This window comes from Varroa jacobsoni, unplaced genomic scaffold (genome assembly GCF_002532875.2).
Source record: "Varroa jacobsoni isolate VJ856 unplaced genomic scaffold, vjacob_1.0 scaffold_925, whole genome shotgun sequence".
NCBI classification, from domain to species: domain Eukaryota; kingdom Metazoa; phylum Arthropoda; class Arachnida; order Mesostigmata; family Varroidae; genus Varroa; species Varroa jacobsoni.
Window position 1 is genome coordinate 9,875 of NW_019213827.1, and position 23,015 is coordinate 32,889.

At 41.1% G+C, this 23,015-nt stretch overlaps 1 protein-coding gene and 1 long non-coding RNA gene across 7 annotated transcripts in view; one reads left to right on the plus strand and one right to left on the minus strand.

The window, feature by feature from the left end:
* Positions 1 to 20,396, plus strand: part of LOC111265044 (uncharacterized) — a 30,264-nt gene extending 9,868 nt beyond the window's left edge. For 2 of the 5 annotated variants that reach the window (XR_015312899.1, XR_002683240.2), the window contains 5 exons: positions 177 to 281; positions 1,905 to 2,052; positions 12,052 to 12,174; positions 18,133 to 18,532; positions 20,305 to 20,396. This is a non-coding gene — a long non-coding RNA (uncharacterized LOC111265044). Of the gene's footprint in view, positions 1 to 176; positions 282 to 1,904; positions 2,053 to 12,051; positions 12,175 to 18,132; positions 18,533 to 19,647; positions 19,761 to 20,304 lie in introns of all 5 variants that reach the window. The other 3 variants (XR_015312900.1, XR_015312901.1, XR_002683239.2) reach the window with 3 other exon arrangements.
* Positions 1 to 23,015, minus strand: part of kcc (solute carrier family 12 member kcc) — a 229,155-nt gene that overhangs the window by 5,457 nt on the left and 200,683 nt on the right. For both annotated transcript variants that reach the window (XM_022841387.2, XM_022841390.2), the window contains 8 exons: positions 20,339 to 20,600; positions 17,085 to 17,213; positions 16,757 to 16,871; positions 16,402 to 16,519; positions 12,050 to 12,182; positions 5,394 to 5,500; positions 1,923 to 2,039; positions 159 to 208 (listed from right to left, as the gene is read on the minus strand). In XM_022841387.2, the coding sequence (XP_022697122.1) occupies positions 159 to 208; positions 1,923 to 2,039; positions 5,394 to 5,500; positions 12,050 to 12,182; positions 16,402 to 16,519; positions 16,757 to 16,871; positions 17,085 to 17,213; positions 20,339 to 20,600 (1,031 nt within the window). The remainder of the gene's footprint in view (positions 1 to 158; positions 209 to 1,922; positions 2,040 to 5,393; positions 5,501 to 12,049; positions 12,183 to 16,401; positions 16,520 to 16,756; positions 16,872 to 17,084; positions 17,214 to 20,338; positions 20,601 to 23,015) is intronic.

Genomic DNA, 23,015 nt, shown 5'->3' on the forward strand with positions numbered 1-23,015 from the left:
GTTAAAATTGAATGCCACGCTATATATATATATATATATATATATATATATATATATATATAGCGTACAGACAAGTACAATACTTATTATTAACACAAGAAAGGTGACACTGCGTGCTACTTAATAACTTTAGCATAAACTTAAAAACAAGTACGCACCTTGTGTTGCTTGAGCAGGAACGGCAGCAGCATCAACAGGCCACCATCGTCTGCGAATCGCTAAGTTCAGGGTTATCACGCAAAAGTCATCACTGACAAAAAAGCAACTTTTTGTCCTTTTTGGTAACTTTTAAATATTAATAATAATAACCGTAAGTTTTATCTAATATGTACATACTATGACTAATTCCGCTATCTAATTACATTAAAATAAAGTATTAGACGCAAGTGTGTTTACAGACTATAGCACAAATTAAAGCCGCTTATAGGACAACACAGGCAATAATAAAGATCAATCAACCGGGGAAAGCTGGAAAGCTTTTTTTTTTTTTACCAAATCAAGGGCACTCTTACCCTAAGCAAGTGATTTAACTCCAGGTGTTTCAATCTTCAATTAGATATATGTGTCGTTAACGCCTGCACGTTTCACGCTACTTTCGCATGTTTATTACCTCGAAAGTTCTATAGCCCCCAATCTTGTATCTGTGACTGTTATATCCCATGTCCACAGCATGTTCCTTTCCGAATTCCTGCCGTCAGGGCGTCGTCCATAGCTTCGCTATAGGTCAGGTTGCTCTTACGTAAATCCTTTACGAAGACTTTGATCAAGCATTCTTGACCGCTTTGTATCAGTATCGTACCAGTCGGGTATTGATGATTAGCTTAAAGCATCTCAGTTTGTACCAGTCACGTTGTCTTCTATTGCTGCAGATATATGAGCCTTTTTCTAAGGCCCAATCTAAGCCCACTAACAACCCGCAACTTGCTGTCGGTAAGTGCTCTTCCAACAGAGTCAGGCGGAAATGCTGCGCCATTGTTTTTTCGTCGAGGAAACAACCAGATGATTAAGGACTGAACAAATGCTTTTATTACCGAACTGAGTTAGATTGTTCGTGTGGCTTCAAAGATTGACGTCGAGGCTGACTTCGACGACGCTCCCCAGTTTCTACATGTTGTCATTTGGGTCTGTCTCATTTCCATAAATACTGAAGGAGGAAACACAATTGATAGGATGGTTTAATTTTAGTTGATGTTTTCATAGTATCCGCCTAATATTGACGCGGGGATACCATTTTTCGTCACCTGTAACCACCTCGTCCACTTATTGTCTCGGCGCCGGACAGTACGCTGAGAGGCAATAAAAAGCCGTTTTTCTTAATGCTTTTAACTCAGTTACAAAACAACTAAACTTCTAGGTTTTGAATAACGTCTATTGAGTGAGGATGGCTAAAGATGGCACTTCATCCTCTAACTTAATTCGCGAGTCCTTTGCCACCCACCTTAGTCTTCCAATGCTCATGCTTAGACTTCGAATGGCTAACTGGGACAAAATACATCCCCTAGTTCAGAGATGCTTCGATTAATTTAGTAAATCGCTTATGAGCAATTTTTGTGGACATGGGATTTTCACCGAACTTCGGGCTGTTTAGGCAGTTTTTTAATCTTGGCAGAAAGCGAAACATAATATAAGAAGCACTTCTTTATACCATCACAATTACGTCCTTCGACTTCCGTTCGTTACACAAAGAAACAGGCTTATGGAAAGGATAGGAAATACTCCCGTATGGAATATAAAAGTAACAGATGGCGGAGAGGGAAAAGGAAGAAGGAGCATTTAAATAAACTGTTATTCTAAGCAGAATAATAATGATAAAAGTAATAAATATAAAGTGTCCCCAGTGGACTTTATACTGCTGCGATTTTCTTTTAATGGCAAAGTGAGTTTTTGTGATTTGTCGCTGCCAGTCGTAGGCAAAAGGATACGGACTATCCACCAGACGTCGATAGTACCCCGGACGCGCTCGGTATTAGACGGGAACTGTTGAATGTTCTTCGGGACCAAAAGGGCATTCTTGCTTGCTGACACGTTACGGATTGTCTCTGCAATTTGAAGGTAGTAAAACAGGAAGATAAAATAAACGTGTTATGCATTTCATTAGAGTTTACTTTTCCTAAAGATCACTATTGTGCTTAAATTAAGTTCCATACACAGGTTTTTTTTTCTCGTTTTACTTTTCCCCTATCGCTGGGTGTCGTCAAGCATCAAATATAGGGTAACGCAGGCGCGACATATATATAGTGTTGTCTACACAGACTACATGGCTTAGGTAGAAAGACGGGTCGAGATCTTTTTTGCTTTTTAACTAAAATTTAACAGTAGTTTTGGTCAAATAACCAATTTGTTGTGTTTTATACTTCAAATAAAGTATTAGCGGGCGGAGGATCATACTTAGTAACGAAGAGACGCAGGTTTCAGCGTCCAAGTGCAATTTCGATCGCTGACCACTTTTTTTTTTTCAAATGAAAAGCAATGTTGTGATAATGGGCGTTTTTGTACAAAAACGATAAGAACGTGTTAGCTCGTCGCTAGCAATTTCATCAATTGATGCATAGTCTTGGTTTGAACACTTGCGTAACAACGGAGTCCCGCCTGTAGATACGGCGCTGTTCAGCAGATTTAGCAGTAAATGTCGTTTTATCATGGACTTGAATCAGAAAATTGAGCTGATTAAGCTTGTTTTACAAATATGGCTCCTGAAAGGTTCCATTATTTACGACGGTATCGCATACCACGTGTTAAGCATGGCTTCCAGGACCATTTTGTAAAAAGGACCGAAACAACTGAACCTGCATCTATTGTCTTCTAGGTTCTTGCGAAAAATCTTCACCGAAGGAGACGTCTATGAAGTAATTAAGAATATGTTAAATAATGTAAATATCTAAATTTTCTGCCGATCACTAATAGTTGAGTTTGCTGCTCGGTTAATGAAGAGAGCAGTGCCCCAGGACTAAGTGTGCAGGACACGGAAAGCGTCGCGTGTTTGTTGCCTAGACTGAAGGGCAGTTGCAGTGCTATTCTAATATCGTATGTAATCATTTCTATCCTACTGGATTAATGAACAAACAAGACGTCACAGTAAGGGTTCATGTAATAGCGAGCTTTGGGCCCTCGACAACTAATAAGCTGACATAATCTTCTTAGACAATAGATTTCAATAATTACGCTCAATGTAGTTACACAACTTAGTGGGTTTCATCCTGAGCCCATAAAAATCTTCTTTGTGGGAGCGATCCGGGTGACACGATATTTAAAACATAACGAGAAAATTTGCTGTTTATCTTGTAATCGCGGCACTGTGTGTATAGACACGCTGGTGTTAGTTTTCATAATTTGATCTTAATACATCAGGAATGGGTAACCGCTCTAGTTCTGCTGTTTCTAGCCCTTTCTTCTCACATAATGGTGCTCCGATATGTACTGCCACCCTTGTATTTCAGTGGGTCAAGAGTAGTCAAACTTGCCCTCTGGATTGCGTTCATATTTGGACAATACGGTCCAATACGCATGGACAATATCAAGATGTCCTTTTTTTCATGCGGAGTAATCTCTAAAGTAATAAGGCAAAAATCATCACGCACCATAATCCAGTCGTTCTCCGAAAAAGCATATGAAATCTGTTTCAGGCAATACAGAAGGAAATAGTTGTGATTCGTGTAAATCAAAATACACAAACCTCTGTTGTGGTTTAAGCTAGGCAATGGTGTTTTCAAAATTATATCATTTCGTACAGCCTAAACGACCTTGGTTGAAGTAAGACGACACAAAAAAAGTCTCAAAAGTTTGATGAACTTTGTCCATGATCAGGTATCCTAATGACTATAATCAGCCATTTAGCAAAAACTATGATGTTTTTCTTATTCGAAAGGACTGCGATTACGGCTATAGAAGTTAAGTCCTAAATTAAGTAGGCCAAGAGTTATTGGTCTAATCTAGTCCACAAATGTCTGCTGCCCAGCCTGAAGCAGTGTGGCATATGCATGAATTGTGTATTATTTAATTAAGAAAAGCGTAACTAATCAACTAGACCAGACTGAAGCCCGGATTATAATTGTCATTTATAACGAAATGATGTGGATATATTGACGGTACTGTTTTGCCCACCATGCCGATAAAACCATAGTAATTAACATTTCTTTCAAATGCAATGATATGTTTCACGTTGTTGACAGCAGCGAAACCTAGTGCAATGGCGTGAAACTATAAGATTTGGGTTCAACTTGACATATACGCACTACTTAGTAAACTGAGACCACCTGGTCGTTTTTAAATATTTCCGCGAAATTAGCATCGCTAGCACGTCGGTCATACAGCTCTGCCTCACACTAGCCCACATAGTCTCCGAAGTGATCATGACTTCTTTAAACGTTACTCGCTTTCATCCTGCCTCTGAAGGTGCAAGTTCAGGTCAGACGAAACTGTAGCAGAAAGGCGAGGTGCTTATCTTGTTTCGTTATCATTCAACGAAGGTTCGGTAGAAATACTTCACTGCCTCACAATGCCCCCCTTGCAAAATTTGGTCCTCTTTGCACCAGGAGATTCACGCAGTGATCTACGCTTAAAGCTTTACGATGCAAAGGCCTCGCTAGACCTCGGCTGGTTATTTTAAAACGTTCGTTGTGATGCTTGTGCGATGGAATATATGAATCGCTCGTTATTGCTTTGACTAAACGCAAGCCACTTCACGGCCGATAAGAAAGTCCTGCAGCGCTATCTTATTCAAAAAAATCCCTGTCTAATACCGTAACATTTTGGTAAAAGCTGCTCAGCACTGCGTACTAGGCCACGGTCGTCAATCACCAAGTTATTCGTGTTGTTTCAAGATATCAAACTGAACCCATATTTTCGTAAAGGACATGTAGTGCTAGAAGTTCGATTGACGGGTATAGCTATCCGACCAACATATAAAATATAGCACTGCAAGATTCTAAATGTTTCAAGGAACCCGTCTTGCACCGATGAGCAGCGAGCCATGCTTACTGAAACAGTGTGGGCTAAGCTCATCTTGGTTGAACGATGAAAACCGATAAGATGTGGGTTTTGGGTTGCAAAAATGTAGTTGTTCATTAGGACAAACGCTTCATACGTACAAATTGCTTGAACGTACTCTGACAGAATAAACAATGACTCTGTACCAGAATATCAATAGGTTACCGTACGTCGACAGATTTACGGCGCGTGAAAGCCGTCTTCAAGATGCAGGGATAGGGAAGTACATTAAACGTGGTATGAATTGAATCTAATGTGAATTTATTTTTAAAAAATTTGCACGATGCACCATTTACATAATACGACACTAACGATAGCTGACGTTATACCTACTTTGATTTAATACATCGTCTGGCACCTGATCAATATATTCTGTTGTCTATTCTACCGCTGAAAATAACATATACCGATGAAGACGCGCCATGCATGATCGTCGGGACTTTGTCTCCATCCGTACGGCCAGCCAAGAACTACAGTGTTGTGTTTCAATCCTCCGAGTCCGCTGGTCTGGATCCTGTAAAAAAAAGATGGCAGAACAAGGTGGAGTTAGTTCGACTTACGATGATACGAGCGAAAGCTGTAAGAGCAAATTCAATTGCCTTTTAAGGTTCGTAGTGCCATTTCGAAAACACCTAAGCAAGCCGATAGAAGCTGGTACCTAAATAGACGTTATGTAAGCAGTAGATATAGGACTTACTACTTAAGACTACTAATCTAGCTTGCCTTGTCCAGCATACTGCGCTTGACTCACTGATATAATCTACCTGAACTCGTACCCATTAATAGTTTTTACAGAGGAAACAGACACACTAAGCACGGGGGAGATGAGCTGATTTTATATTAGTTAATTTAACCGGAATATCCACTTGTTCAATACACTTTAACCAAAATAACGGATGACTGTAAGTGTAGCTCAGTTTAATTCAATATATATGTGGTGGTCGAAGGCACTCGGTAGGACACGAGGGTACCTACGCGGCGGAATCGACGTTGCTGCAAAGATAAGCTTCCTTCCGTAAAAATTCAAATTCAGACATCTTAACTCATGCAACGATCCGTTCTGCTTGATCCTTCGAAAAAATCTTGGAACACGCATCGGCTTGAAGGTGCCTCGAGGAGAGTTACCGATCAGATGATAACTTTTAGATGTGGAGTAACAAAGTTGTTGAGCATCTACACGTGCAGTTGTGTTCTTTTCAGGAAGACAGTCAATAACAGCTTACATCAATAACAATACGCGAAGATCAGCGTAGGTTTATTAGCAATTTTTTTTGTGCGCTAAAAAGTAATAGTAAAGGTTTTGTTGCAAATGCTTGCTTTCTTCTTTACTTCTTTGTTGCTGGTTTGCTTCTATATGTCATTAGAAAGCACGCTGTTTCCTGCACGTGTCCGCAGTAACTTTGCCGTATTTCAAGTTTATCAAAAGCTAAATAAATATTCCCGGTGTAAAAAAAATTCTCAACATCGATCTTGTCTCGATGTCTGTTGACGTCTAGAGGCACCGAAGCAGACGCGGACATTTGAGCTGGGCACAGCCAGGGCTCCACAATTTAAAAACCACTTAAAGGTAGCTTGCTGAATGCATTTTGGAAGTGCAAGTTACACCCGGTCCGGTCCGCCATTCGGGATTGGTGAGGACCCCCTGAACCACTTGGGAACGGGAACGATTAGCAAAGCTAGTAAAACGGGTAAGAAAGGAACTGTGTTCATGCGACTCTGATTAGCCGTCCGCAGTCTACAGAACACACGCTTTAAAAACAAAAGGCCTAGATGGTTCAAAGACTGAATGAAGGTACAAACAGGCAAAAGCAGTTTCTCATTACCTCCCAAAATTTTGCCCGGCACCGAGCAATGTGCAATGACAGATCCCTGCACGAATCGCTACGGACGACAAAAAACGTTGTCTCTTTACTTCAAAACGGAGCAGACAAACGAATGGAACAGATGAGGCCGAGCAATTAGTGGGAAGATAAAATTGATACAATGTTTGAAAAATGAAAAAAAGCCCGTAGAAAGCTGCGGAGAATACATAGTAAATTATATTTTCGCCAGGGTTCGCCAAAAACGGCATATTTTTGCTAAGTGAAAGAGCAGCCGTTACTTTATGAGGTACTAATGCATTGATATTTTGAAGGCTCGACGTACCATTCACACTTCGTCGATCATTGGACGATCAATAGTTTAGCGTGTAGACTAATTTTATGGTTCACATGCAAACCCAACGCTGATACCTAAATAACTGCTCCTGTGGGCCGGCGATTCAGGTGCCGCGTGTCTTATTTGTAGCTTGATACGGAGTAGATCCGTTCTTGTAGAAAATCCGCGATGTAGGCGACGGTAAAAAGCGTCACTTACTCTGAACTTTTCCATACTATTTGGATCGTCCGACAAAGAGCAATTCATTCAAGACTCTACTGACTTCGCTCTTTTTCCTGCCTATGGGAAAAAAAGTCCGATAGAAAGAGGCAGAATTGATCTCTGCTTACTCTGACGCCTACGATAAGCATGGAAACGTTGCTTAGCAAAGATCATTTAGCAATGCAGCGCTATTTAGGTAATAATACATGTTGAGATAGATAAAGAAAGCCTCAGTTATTTGTAGCTTGTTACATTTTGGCCTCACCGTAAAGAAATACGTGACCTGACTATTATTATGTGAAAATCATCTTATATTTCTGAGTATGTAAAAGAGAACGAGGCATCATTCTTCAAGTCGACAATTACTTAACACCGGTTAAGACATACCGTAGCGTCCGAAACCTGTGACAACTTTCCTGTAACAACATGATTTCAATTCATATGAGAAAAGATAGTAAGCTAGGGAATGTACGAACTTAGCACGCTGCATGACCGTACAAGTTTTTATCCATGTAAAATGTGTGGACAACAAATGTCCCTGCTCTCCGGGACCTCCATTTTGTAATGTGCCCCTTCTTATATTCACTAATAAAAACTGTCAGTTTAGATATCCAACTTATTGTTGGATCTCACTTATCTGAATAGATAACCATTATTTTAGCTTACGTTTCAGATCATCCAAGCACAAATAGCGAACGTGTAAATAAACAGCAACACGCTCAATAATCTCCTACTTCATACTCGAGTGTAAAATGGCTACAGACATCTTTCTTGGAAATTCTCAGAATCTGTCCTACCCATACCGAAATCTGCTGTATGTGTCTGTATAGTTTAATAATAAAATGCTATAGCAGTGAACAAAAGAAACCGAGGGTTTCTGCTATCGCAGCTTATAATACTGCACGTGAGCACAGGAGCGGGCCGGTGGCAAAGATTTAAGCTGTCAACCAGTGTCGGCCTGGTCCTACTTAATATTGATATCAATATTGATGCTGGGTAGCCGCACCGCAGATCTTTTTCTGTACAGGAAACAGAACGCTATTTGTCAATTTGCGCTGAAGGCAGCTTGCGGGGCTGGAGTTAGGGAACGAAAGATTGACATGTATGCCATGACATTAATTGGGACATGTATGCTTTCAGTAGAGCACGGGAACCTCCAAGAAGATTCGTTTCGCCTTGCAGTGGAGTACCACCTGCTGCCTAAGGCGCGCCAGCCCAACAGATAGCATTTCTAGACTTTTGTTTCCATATAACTTGCGCCTAGCGCGCACAACTAGGATACTTATGAAGAAAACAGAATTTCCAGAACTGCACTAGGATCAGCAGAGTCTATTAGTCTGAACGTCCGCTACTATTACCAGTAATCAATAATAATTTTCCTAGGCTATTGCTTTTGTTGTCTCTGTAAAAAGCAAGGAGCTAAAAGCACCGCGGATAAATCGACTAATTTCACGTCATCAGCTTTAAATTAATTTTATCGACTTCTGATCGAGTTTTGGATTGCTCCTAAACTATATTCCATATGCGTGAAAACGAACCCTCGTTCCTGAGTTTAACCCGGCCAGCTTCTCCAACTGTCCCTTCCTCATCGTACGGTCTGAAAGACTCTGTGGATAAGACTTTACGCGTTCACTAGAGCAAAACATTTTAGCCTGCTTCGACCGGCTAGGTAATCCTTTTTTCCATTAAAGTTTATCCTCTCTATACGTTTTTCGCTCTCTTTAACATACTAACGCATACACTCGCTCATATTCGGTTCACCTGACTTGAACCAGAAGACCCCATTTATTAAATTCCTTCTGTGTCTGAAGCCAATTATCACGATTTATAGCCACAGCTGAGTCGAATTTCTGTCAGAGAACCGCTGCAGAGTTTCTCTGAAAAAATACATCCGCTTTTGCTACGTATTGAACTGCCCCCATCACTATCACAAGACGAAACAGAGACACGTTTTCCATGCTGCTTGGCAGGACTTCAATTGGGATGATCCAGGGAGGGAGTTGATGGCTGAAGATTTAGACTCGGCTAGGGTATGAGGCAGACAAAGACACAGCGAAACAGGTCAGACACCAGAACACGATCCCTAATTTAATACATCGTGATATCCAATTGCGGCCGAACAATGAGAGCGAGACGATCTGAATTCTCCGGTCAGGTGTGGGTAGGGTAGCAACATTACCAATTGCCCCCGAACAGATTACTTCCCCTTTGTCGATGTTAGCCTATTTGTAGATTGATCAATTTTTTTTCGTTGACGAGCGTAATAAACGTAGAGAAAACACGACGGGGTAATCGTCAGACACGGATTGAACGGAAGCAGTCCAAGAATTCAGCCACCGGCTAGCGGGAGCTTCAAGTTCTAATATCTGAACAAGCTTTACTCACTAGCCGCAACATTTGGGTTTCATTCGCGCCTGTTTCATTCATTAGCATCGCTATGGTCGTAACTGTGTGCGCCTCGAGCTGTTCAGGACTGCCCTTGTGGCGTTTGCTGCAACGGCGTCCGACCGCTGTCATCTGCCGGCTTTTGACATAGTGACAAAACACAACGAAACTATCGCCATCGTCAGCATTGGCCGTTAATATAGCGAATGAAAAATGCGAAGCAGATGGCGGCAAGATATAGGCCAAAAAAAGGTGGGAAAGTGAATGCATTTCAGAAAAATTAATGGGACAGCTTTGTAAAATATAGATGGCCTAGAATGTCTTGAGGCCTGATAATAATAATACAATATATGACGCGTACATTGATAACAGCAGTCAGCAGCTGTCATTGAGAGAGCAGCGATAGCGATCGATGGGGAACAAAGTGTTGGCGTGTGTGTCTAGCGCCTATGTAACCGATAGAACAATAATTGCCCGTCTTCAGATGTCGAAACGTGAAATCGGTGTGACCTTATATATTTGATAGGCGTCGATAGAAGGTATGATGCTATATAGTAGGTGGCTAACGCGCCCCACAGCAGTTTACCAGCTATATATGGCAACCGTTTGGGAGCAACGTAGTGGCAATTAAGAAGATGTTTGTTAAAGTTATCGTTTATTCGCGTTTCGCATTAGAAGCTCTCCTAAACCTAGTCTTTTGGTACGACAGAAGAAGGATTTTTTACTTGAGAGTGAATCGTACGACTCACACATTAAGATGTTCACAGATAGTTGTATATGTGTATTTACTGTTCTTCAAACCTAAGCGGTCTCGTTTTGCCACTGTCCTTTGGAGAATCCTGCCCCTTTGGTCATGATAACTACATACATACGGTATTAGGTAGGCATATAACATGCGGACATTTGTGTCCTGTTGAAACAGCGAAAGAAAGTATGTGATGGAAGATTAGTAGTCTTTGACATCTCAGTTACTGAGACGTTGTGAATCAGTTATATAACAGAAGCAGGAATATACTGCAAAATAGCTAAAAATTTTGGGCGCGAGGATGCAAGCGCGCGCGAGCCTAGGTCTGCGTATAGTTTGCAGTGCACGACGGCAGATCGGGAAACCCTTTCGAATGGTTCCATCCGCGTTTATTGGGGTGTGTATTCTTATGCCATGATTTTTCCATAAAAGCTATAGTTATCATATGATACAGTAACGCAATATTCAGTGATCCTGCTGTGCTCAAGAAGTGGAACGGAGCTGCTGTAAAACACTATATATTCATATGATCGATGTTGCCTGAGAGCCAGTGGCTATCGAAAATGATGAGAGCACGATGAACAAGATAACTCTCTCTGACGTTTCTGCATATGCAAAACATATACTCAACGTAATTGATAAACAAAAAAGCACAAAATAGTAATTATATTTACTGCACGTATACTGTTAGTGAGTGGTGCAGCGTATCGATCAGGAATCGCGGTTGATATTAGAAGCGTAATAGATAACACTTTTTCATCATTGGGAATTAATCGATATTGTGGATCAGACCCCCCCCCCCCCCCGAATTATGATTTCTTATAGTTCATTACAGGATTTAAATGGATTTTTGGACATGTCACTGAATCAGGATATCAATTGACTCACATATAATAGTCGGTGTACCTTGTGTGCCTTTATTAGGTTGCCTATCTGCTATACGCTATTTTGTTATTAAGGTAGGCCTTGTTATCTTCGATTGTCGATGGTCTTTCAGCTAGCTCCTTTAATGTACACAGCTAACGGTGCAGTTAATATTATCTTGCTTCACGGTATTTTTGACCTGCGCACTTAGGAAGCAGCACGTGCCGGGAATATTAATAATGATTATAGTAATGCTATTGCACGTGGCTACCTGCTGTATACAGACTGCTTGGGGTGCACGGAGTTCTGCTGAAACTGAGATTCTTTTTTTTTTTATTTGATTTTCGGGAAGACGATCGGTTTGATTTTGCCCCACTTTTCCATGCCCTTTAATCTTAAAATGCACTTTGTAATGAAGAGATAATTGGACAGATTGCGCTCAATGTACTAACAGAAGGTTATAAAGTAATTTTTTTAAAAGTTTCTTGCCGCCACAAGATTAAATCACGTTGCTGTATGCCTATCTTAGAGTCTAGTATTAGAAAGACAGAAAAAAAATATTTTTTACTCTATCTCGTGTCATAATTATTGACAATTAAAGTGATGCAAACGTTTGTTAAAAATGAGTCTTATCTGAGGAAATCTCTGGCCGTACTTGGTACCCGATCGAGAGCAGGTAACAGATACAAGTTTTTTTTCTATGGAACTTACAGATGTCCAATTGACGAGACGACGCTGCTTCCAACGACGACCTCCGCAAAGCCTTTGACGCGCTCCTCTTGAAGGACCCGTTTCAGACTTAGTTTCGATGCTTGTGCTTCAGCTGCCATTTTCTGGTAGTCACCTATTGAATCAGCAGACGGTGTTCAGACATGTTCGAGTAAAATAGTATTATTATCCTTACATAGTACAATCAATAGACGAATGAAAGAAACAAAAGACCTAGCGCTCATGCGCAGTAACTGCGATATTTAGAACTCTATATATATGTTGCGACAAAATTAGCAGGGTCTTAGCTTTCAAGTTAGGGTAAAATGCTAGACCACCTCAGGAATTAAGCATCACAATTAGAAAGCTATTCTTCGAACTGGAAATGCGCGTAGTTCATTAAATCCGATGGCCACAAGGGTAGTCGTCGTTGTACAAGCGGGACTACTTTCTAAAATATTTTCAGGTAGATACTTTACCGCAAAAGCAATGGGACTTAAGGGAGTACAATAGCAGGTTAGGTAAGTATGGCCGACAATTGAATTACAATGAAAAAAATCCTCCTTGAAGTTGATGGATTCGATTTAAATGAAGCGCAAGAAAAAGAACGAGGCACTCTCGTTTAAGCCAGTCCCATAGTTTATGTTCATTCGAATAGGTTTAAGATATTCATCGGAATAGAGAGATATGGTCTTTTTTTTTTTACTTCAACGTCTTGAAGAGTACATACGAACGACATTTTCCGAAATTGCTTCAGTGCATGTCTACGAGTATAGAACGCTATAATTAATCGGACAACGTTTCTCTGAGGCAATTGAAGCAGGAGAACTTAATTTTTTCGAATATCGCGGCTAAACGCGTGGCGAATCGTCGTGGCCCGTTTTGAGATCGGATTCATTGGAGACCCTGCCGGTGATTTCATCAGCTGTACCGAATAGGACAAGAAAAAACCTTTTCAGGAGCTTTTCCGGCTCATAATACGTATAGGTCTAACTCTACCCATACTAGGTTGGGATGACTTCTACACAAGCAGCTCGCTGATTGTGGCGGTGATGTATTATAGTGAGCGGGACCGAGCTCCAGCTAAGCTCGGCGTTTTAGAGTATATCTCTGGCCTAGGCAGCGAATTCGACATTCAGCTACTCCATCCAGGTGCTCGACGGTCGCCGGTGGGCACTTAACGAAGTCTAGTTCAGCATTACGCTAGTACCACCAATTGTGGCGGAGTGCAAGTTTATCGTTATGTGGAGAATGTTGGTCCTGGCTAGAGACAAACAAAAAGCAAAATTCCTTGTATGGTTGTGTCGTATAAAAGAAACTACTTATTCAGTAAGCAATGGCCCGACTGAGAGCGTCGTGACGGATATCTTTCTATATAAGATTCGATTCGGGGTGGGACAGCAAACTGTAAACGATCGACGAACGTACCGACACTGTCATCGCAATGTAGGCTACGTGGCGTACGAAAATAGATCTTCGTATGTAATCAAACAGACAGGTAGTGATGGTACACGATGCTAATGGAGTAAAATAGAAAAAAGACGTAGTACTGACTGAAACTAGACCTAGTAAATAATTGTTAGCGTTTTTCATTTTATTAAAAGTTAGAAGGAAAATGGTTAAAAGCATCAACGTTGTCTTCGATGGTAGCGTGAACACGCACAGAACGATCACAATCCAGATAACTGACGCAAATAGCAATAGTGCGATGAACTTCCGAAGATCGATCTATGTGTAAGTATTACATTGAAATTTATGACTGTGCTATTGGTGAAGCAACCCAAGCACTTAAGAACTCAACCTATTGTGTGTTTCACGTTATCAATACCTAATCACAGACTCCAGGCGCAACGTTGCACTCGCTAACAAAGTTAGTATCAACCAGTTGCACGCGCGTGATGTTATAGTTAGTGAAACTGTAGAGGAACTATTACAAAGTTCCGGGCGGTCACAGGCGGATAAGGACGATTGATTTGATTCCAAACATGATTTAATTGTGCTGTTGTAGTTTCGGTGAAGCAAGGACTGCAATGGTGCAGGCAACAGTCGAAGCGTCAGGCTGCCAGATAAGAGAATGACGGGCCACTTGTATTAGCGAGCGTTGAGCAGGCCTCAATGTAGTTGGCTCCTTGTCCTTCCTTCTGCAATGCCTCCAACAACGGTACTGCTAAGGTTTGTTGCATGGGAAGTGGAATGCAGCCACACTGACGAGAAACGAGAGGGGATTGAAAAAAGGTGCTAGTTTGGCTGCTGCTGCTGCTGCTGCTGCTGTTGCTGCTGAAGAGGAAAAGCCAGTGCAGACCGTATATAGATGCCATTATCAAGTGGAAGAAGTAGACGGACTTTTTAGCAGGGGATACCTCGACAAAGTCCAGAGTGGGAGGCACCTCTTTGCTGAGGCGTTAACCATGTAGGGTCGGTCGCTAATTGGTGGTGGCTGCTCTTCACTGGCTCCCTCGCACCTTAGCCTTAGTCGTCCTTTTAATTTAACTCACCTGTTGACATTAGCCAAGCACCGTCTTACTGACGATGTCCGCGCCAGCCGGTGATGTCTTCTTCTTGGCGCCCTCGGCCGTTTCCGATTGCGCGCACCGGAGCGAGAGGAAAGCCGATACAGTACTCCACACAGAGGAAAACTAGAAAATCTGTGAAAGAAGAATCCAAATGAGCGCTACAATGCGGGCTCGAGTGAGATCAAAGGATGGCCAGGAGGATGCTTCGTTGTACTACGCGTTTGGAAGACACGTCCAAAATGGAAATAAAGTACGAGGAGCTTTCGTTCACAAACCAAGCCCGACAATATGGCGACGCAGTTAAAAAAAGGCCAAAAAAACTCGGATACTTAAACTCCAAGTCAAAGGCCAGTCTTTTAGACCAAGCCGATCAGCCAAGACGATTTTAGAGTGGCGCTCAAGGAACAGCAGTAAGGAACGGTTCGCTCGGTAGTAACATTTTTATGATCTTGGCCTGAGGTTTCAAAGAACAAGGCTGCTAAGGGCAAAAAAACTCTTGGAAAATCTGAATCGGCAAACTGGTTTCTTGCATAGCAGAATGTCGACCAGCAACAGATGCATCGAGGATTCTGCTACTTCTGTACCACATGTGTTTAGCAGCCCACCCCGATCCAGCTACAATAGTAAGAACCGATAGGACACACTTCTCCTTAGCTGGAAACGTGTTGCATTTCGAAAATTATTTCCTTTGGCACTTTTTCACAGTACCTCAAAATTTTTATAAAAAAAAAACACTCGGTTTGATCATCTAGCCTCGCGGTTGCCTCGTCGTTCCCTAACAGCCTTCAAAGGTTTAGCCAAGAGTCAGGGGCTGCTCACACAAGACACCAAGCACTCTCAGGATGAACAGCTTACGCATGTCAGCAATCCACATTGAACAATACATAAAATATGTCAAATATAGGTTAATATCATTGGCGTATCTATATGTATCAATATATATGCGCGAAATTATCTAATTAACTCTGAAAAAAAAACTGTATTTAAAAATGTTTCACGCTGGCATATATTATTATGAATAGTGTAGTGTGACACTTTTTCTTGAAGCTTTAAACGTACGATCAGCTTGCGGCTGAGCGATAGGTGGGAGCACAGAAGAAGAAGTTAATAACTTCACTCCTATCATCTCAGTGCCATCATGTTACATTTTAGTTAGGGATCTAATTCCCTTAAACGTCCGATACGTATAAATAACCCAGCTGTTAACTTGACATCAATCATCGTTATCTACCAACGTATCGAGTGTTCTTATACTTGTAGTCGTAAACAAGTCACTGTCAGGATATGGCTTGCTTGGCTCTCGGAAGCTTGATAAGGCTCGTGATAGGGAAAAGGAACAGATACTATCAGCATTAGGTAAAATATGGGTCGTCATTGAATTGATTCAGCTAGCAAGGGTCGATTATCCTACGATTGAAGACAAACAAAAAGCCAATAAGTATTGACTCATGTAAACGTTCCTCTGTTTAATCGCTTGATCCGAGCCTACTTGATCGTGCTGAATGATGGAGCCTCATATCTTACCACAAAATAAACTGGAAGATCTCCAGGGATATGGAGCACAGCACTGAGCTGTCGCACTGATTTGGCCTTGTTCCTATGCCATACATTTTCCTAGCAATCCGTTTTTTTATTCAACGTATACATATCTAATATAGACATTTTTACTTTCGTCATCCCATTTCGACACGGCCGTAACGAATACACGTTACGTTACGTAAAAACAAGACGCATGCGCATTGAGTAACATAAAGCTACTCAGAGAATCTTGACTACATAAGTTTTTCTCATGCGAAATAAAAATGATCTCGGATGGCCATATGAAAATGTTTGACTGCGTACCTTCGAGAACGGATGCAACAATGGTTAGTCCTTTACCCGCCTTTAACTGCGAGGCAAATGTGATCATCTTACGATGCTTTGGCAGGTAATCGTTGTTCAATTTACATAACACCAATACCTGTTAATTCCAAATCAGATTTTTTTCCCGTAAGACACATGCCATTGTACTTATCCAAATACTGTCTGAATGTTCCATTCCGATTTGCTGAAAGTCCCTTCAACGCTTAATCGGTACTTCTATTCCCCTACCATTGTTTTCACTATACTCATTGCAGACTGCGTTTACGAAGTGAGCCGGTTCTACCATCATCACAGTCCGTCGCATTAGGAATCGAATAGTTTCGTTCGTTCATACCTGCGGGCGCCAGTTTTTAGTGTGTGGTGGCCCTTCCTCGAGACGCAAAAGCGAGAATCGAGCAGCAGATAGCGCCAGACCTCGAAGGCCGTCTCCCCATTCTTTTTCTGCCCCCCTACAAATAGAAATGGTACCAAACGAACACATGATTAACTAGCAAGCTGGTAACTTGCTAACTAAGTTCTCTTACATCGCCGTTTGCGTATGTCATAACATTCGACTGAAACCTCTAACTTGTGTTTTCACAAAATGAATGCTCCCAGTTGAACCTGGCAACCTATTGCACTGGGAACAAGTATACGAATAAAGCTTTCTACCGTGTGCTTACCTGTACTCGATGTATTTGTAGACAATGCCAGCAATGGCCATAGCCATAAGAGCGTAGTACCATGACGAAAGAAACATAACAACGAGGCACAGTAGAGCTCCGATTAGGGACAATGACCAGTGGTAGTATCTGCGAGAGGCAATATATATATATATCAATCAGAGCTTTAGTTCATTGATTATATACAGGTTGTATTTCTTAGAAAATATGCATCGCATTTACGCATGTTTCTAGACGGCGTTGTTGAATCCCACAAATTCATAAACTATATATGCCCATAGATACTGGACACGTATTTCCTTGTAACTTTCCTAAGTTATGCTAGCAGCGAAGTATTATGACTGTTATCGCACCCAACGCAGAGTTATTACCTTTACAAGAAAATCCTTTTATTCGGTAGCTCCTATGTAGCTTTCGTGTAGCTCTTGTGTAGCTATCTATTGTGTACATTTTTTTATAGAATCGCGATTTTTCAAATTTGAGATTTCTGCCTATTTTACTATATCATTGCTAATATCTCAAGGTATTTGCATTAATCTGTACAGGTCATAGCTTTCCTACGTTGTCAATGGAAAGTTAGTTAACGCGCCAGCTTGTCCGATACAGATAAGCATGGTACTTCGTTTCAACCTTACATTAGCAAGGCCATTTTAATTTCGTACAACATTTAAGAACTATGGGATTCACCTATTGTGCTTTAGAAAACTTCAACTTCTCAACAGATTCAACGTTAACGTTCACTGCTAACAGGAAACAATGGAGTCCAGAGAATTTTCGAATAACTGCTGCTTCTAAGACCCTGCCCTGTCTGGAAAAAGGATAAAATATATATTCAGAGACGAATTTTGCAGATACGTCAAGTTAGAACGGAACAAAAATCGAGTTCGATAGTAGGGAACACGTTTACCTAGGTTTTTTTGCCTTTATATAGATCGACTAATAAGAATAAACAAGCAATATGTACCTATTGTATTGCGGTATTCTTATTTTAAAATTTGAAAGACTCTGACAGCTGGCTACTCAATAGACTGTATCGCAATCCCGATAGGTCTCCTTCACGGAGCAATAGAAGCCATCGCTGGACTAACGTACCCAGACCATGACCATGTAGCATGAAGTGGAGCAAAGTCAACAGGAGGCCAGCAGCGGTAAAAGTTAAGTCTGTGATCATATTAGAAATACTATTCACTCATTTTTTTCGAAGACTAGTTGTAGAATGCTTTATGCACTAACTCTAGTTTATAGGATTATAGTATTTGCCCAAAAATGTAGAATAGATCGCTGCTAAAGTTTAGCCGTCTGCCTCTCTTTTCAGTTTCCGTCGATAGCGTTCGCGTATGCTTGGTTCTACTAGCTGGTACCACGCCGCTTCCGTAGAGGGTCTTACTTTTTATTGAAATCCCTCACAGCAGTGCGAAAATGACACGAACTTTGAAATTCCCTTGAGAGTAAGTATTACTTAGATATGTTCAGGTATCTCAGCAAGACTTGTTGCGGGTAGCGTGCTCTGTTCGAGGTAAAATTAATAGTCTTGAAAGGCCAGCAATTTTGCATACGCTAATATATTTGTACGTGGAATAGCGTATGGGATAGCCGTTCGAAAGGGTGTAACTGTCAACAACACGCAACTTCAAATCAGAGACATCGAGCGTTTACCTATTACCGCATGAATACTCAATGTGTTCAATTAGCGGTACTAGTACTACAAAAACGATCTCCTGTAGTATCTCATCAGACAGCGCGTTAAGTTTTCCAAGCTCGGTATGAACAGAAACGCTACGCGAATTTATTTGAAATCGAGACGGTGCGAGTGAGGCTTAAACTCGGGAAAAAGGATACCGGGACTAGACATAAAACAGGACAAGCTAGTCTATCCTGAGCTATTATCAAGTATAGCTTTGGGTAAATTCTGTCAGTCTTCGCTCTGCAATGGCACAAACGAAGCCCAGTAGTACGATCAAATACATAGAACAAGTATGCGCTACGCGACTACGGCAGCTTTAGCAGTTTGTTTGATCTTCCATTTTCTTTTGCCGTATATTTCTAGCAAAAGTGACCCGGAAAAGACTTAGGGTCGTTGGTCACCGAAGTTCTGTTGCTCGGAACTTATTTACTTGTATGGATGCCAGTTGCTTTTCCACTGAATTGCCGGCGGTTCAGCTTTCCTTTGTTTTCGTTCCTCTGCTGCTGCTGCTGTAATAGCTCCTGTGTATCCATTTGACCGAATATACGATCATGTATTACGACATCGTTACAAGCCAAGACGAGTACTCATCTGCATATGTACAATAGTTGATTGATTCCGATTTTGCTTCCACCCTACTCTTACCCACGTTCTAATGCTAAAGGCGAATCTATACGTTCCGCGTGCAGTATGGCGTTGTTCATGGCGCAGCATATGGTCTACACAAACGAGAAATTCGGGTACTAAGTATTGATATAAATATTTGGGTGGAAAAAGCGCACGAAGAAGTTAGGCCGACTACGACATTAACTCGAGCACGGTCGAAACACGGCAAAATACAAATTGTAATATATGCATATCTTTTGCATCTACTTGTAGTCAAGGCTTCAGACATGTGGAACCGCTCTATCAGATCCAGAGCATAGGGGGCAGAGGCATCACGGGCACAAAGAAAGTCCACGACAGGGTTGCACGTCCACGTTTTTTTAAAGGTATAAGTTTAATGATCCTGCTGGCAACAAGCCCATCGCGTCACCGCTTCCAGTTGTTTCGGCGTTTTATATTGTTCGTACGCGTTCGTATTCGTAGATCCTTTCGATCTTGCACAGTTTTACCTATCTATCTATCTATCTATTGAAGGGGAAAGAAAAGCAAGAACTAAAATATCTCGCCAGAGCGTTGAGAAATACGGCCTACTTAGAACCCATTTGCAAGCAATATTCGGACTGTACTAATCCACATGATAGCATAAGCAGCAAAATTTATGATAGGTCCCATAAAATGACGTATAATACTTGACCTAATTGACATGATCATTTTGAGATTGCGTGGTAGAGTACGTTGTTGCGGAATTCATCTGATACATTATGACAAGATGGTTTGCAATGTAGCTATTGTTAAGCTTATAGTTCGGGAGTCGTGAACATACAGTTGTCGTTTATACATGCACGTTATAGACTTGCGTTTGTTATTTGGTGAGTCATATCGTTCGTTAACTTCGCTCTATTTGTATGTCGCTATTTGTGGTTGTTCTAGCACACGGCGCACGGTCTAAACAGCTAATACGTACCTGAATCTCGGACGCCAGTTGGGCGTACGCAGCAATGATTGTAAGGTGCACGCAAGGTTAACGAACATGTAGCACATAAGAAAGAACATGGTCAGGATAGGTGCGATGTGATCGAGATTGCCGATCAGAATGCCCAGCTCAGAGATGAATGCCGTCAGGAGTAAGGCCCGTACGGGTTCACCTCGAGACGATGAGAGAGCCATCGGGTTAAGTACCGGAATTACCCCGTCCTTAGCGATTGCTTGTAGCAGACGTGGTGCTCCTGTTTACCAGAGTAGCATATAATAGACAGAAACGTTGTTATATGAAATTTGACATGGTGGTGCCACTAGACACCCAATGCCAGCTTTACTAGACGTATATCCGTTATTATAAATTTATCTACTTAAATATACCTGATTTACGGTACACCAAAATACCATAACATGCATAATTTCTTTTTAAGCAACCTTCCGTGGCCTTGTAGAAACACTATAATGATGTTCTAATTCTTACAGTCGCGTTCACTGGATTCTGCCATGGCCATTTTGAAAGCGTTGTTATTCCTGCCGACGTTTCGTTCTAGTTTAATGAAACTTCATTAAGCATTTAACATAAATTATTGTCTCATAGTTATGGGTGGTCAAAAACTTTTTTGTATTATCTATCTGGGAATAGAAAAGCTATCTTGACAACGTAAGCTATGTCGAAAATCTCAAGGGACACTGCTATAACAATAACTACTTGAGTGGTAGCGTTTTTCGCCCAATCTTCATTTTCCCTTAACCGAAACCTAAAGCAATTCTATTTTTACGCAAGGAAATCCTATTAGCCTGTTTTGATAAAAGCGACATTTTGGAATAATCTGACGTTTTTCTTCCTGACCTATCTCTATTATTCTATTTTATTATTCTATTAGTCTATTTACAGACCTCTATTATGGCTGAGTTCGATGTTTAATTCTTAATCAGCAGCACCTCAAAAAACAATAAAGAAGGCGATGTTTTCTCAAGTATGGAAAGACTTTGATTTGTTCGGCAATTACTAAAATTTCGAAATTATTCGGAGCATATCTGGTTTAAATCTGAATAATGGCCGAACTTTCTTTGCCACTTTTTTAGTGTCAAGGGATTTTGCTGGACGATATTTGATATGTTTTCATAAGCTAGAATAGCGAAGTTTTTCGATGTACGGTACTACAGCTTGTTGGTTATATATGAGAAGGACCTTTAAATGCAGAAGGTGAGCATAGTTTCAATTACTTGTAATAAAATATCGGCCAAAGTGCCAAAACAGGTAGAAAAGTATCACCGGTGAGGGAAAAAGATGCGAACGATGTTTTACTTATTGATAAATCGTGAGTTATACTTACACATCTATTATTTGGGAGCGGAACAAGGCTTCGTAGGCCTTACTAAGAAAGAACGCATAATGAACAAAACATGCAATCATTTCGATATGTATAGCGAATACAAGAGGAGCTATCGAATGTATGCTCCAATGAAGTTCCGCGGTGATTACACTTGAAACGCGTCAAGACAAAAAAAAAACTCAGATAGCTCTAAAAATGCAGCACTATGAAAAAGCTAAGACATTTGCAAATTTCAGCCTGATTGTGGAGTTCAGATTTACTAGTGCCTCCAACATAAAGAAAACGATAAACTCAAATAGTAGAGTTCATCTCACCTTCAAACGTAATATAACTTTTTGATTGGCGGGCACCCGGCCGATTGAAACATTACTACATAGTGTTTTGCGCTCAGATTGACTGGAATTGAAAATATAATCAGAATAAAAAAAGAAGTGTATATGTTGTACCATAGATCAGATGAATAGTGTTCAGTTTGTGGAACAGCTACGTATCGGATGAAGTCTAACATCGATACATATCTGTATAATAAGAGTAACTCCACCATTTTTCTCTTCTCATAGCGACTGTACAGTATAAAACCCAAGACTCCAAAAATGTTTCTTCCTAACTATTGAAAGTAGAATTCGCTTATATGCGAGGAAGCCGTCACAATAGGCTGCCTAGGTTTCTTTGTCTCAACTAGAATTCCGCCGCTGTTCGTTTATTCTAAAGCGAAATAGAGAATCACATTACATAAACAATGCTTCTAGCCGAAGTTTGAATAAAATTACTTTATTCAAAACGTACTCGTACGTTGTTCCGTTTCTCGTATGTACTAGCTTTAGGCATACGTACTAACGTGCGGCGAGTATATTGGGTGCCCTCTTGAGCAATCCTCAAAGTAAGTTCAAGAACTTTTTTCTCGAGCGTAAACGCGAAACGATTTCATTTTTTTCATCCCACAAACGCTATTACTGTTACAGGTACTGCTGTACATAGTACGTTAGGTCATTGTGGCCTGTGCAGCAGCCCCTACGAACAGCCGCGGGCTACAGCAGAGGCAGCACAAGCGACACAACATCAGCATTGTACACGCTGGAACTTGGTTGACCAAACTTTGCTTAATATTACGACTAAGCAAAAGTAGTCTCAAAGGTTTTTTCCTGCCGGCTTAGTAGCCCTCAGCGACTCCCGTAGGTTTATGACGTTAACCTGTTCCACCATTGCTGCCGGCGTTGCCTTGTAGCAGCTCTGCTGTGTGCATCAACGCTACTGGCCAGTACGTATTGACCTTGTCGTGCTAGTCGTCAGTATGCTCATAGCCATGCTGCTTTATTGTTCCGGATG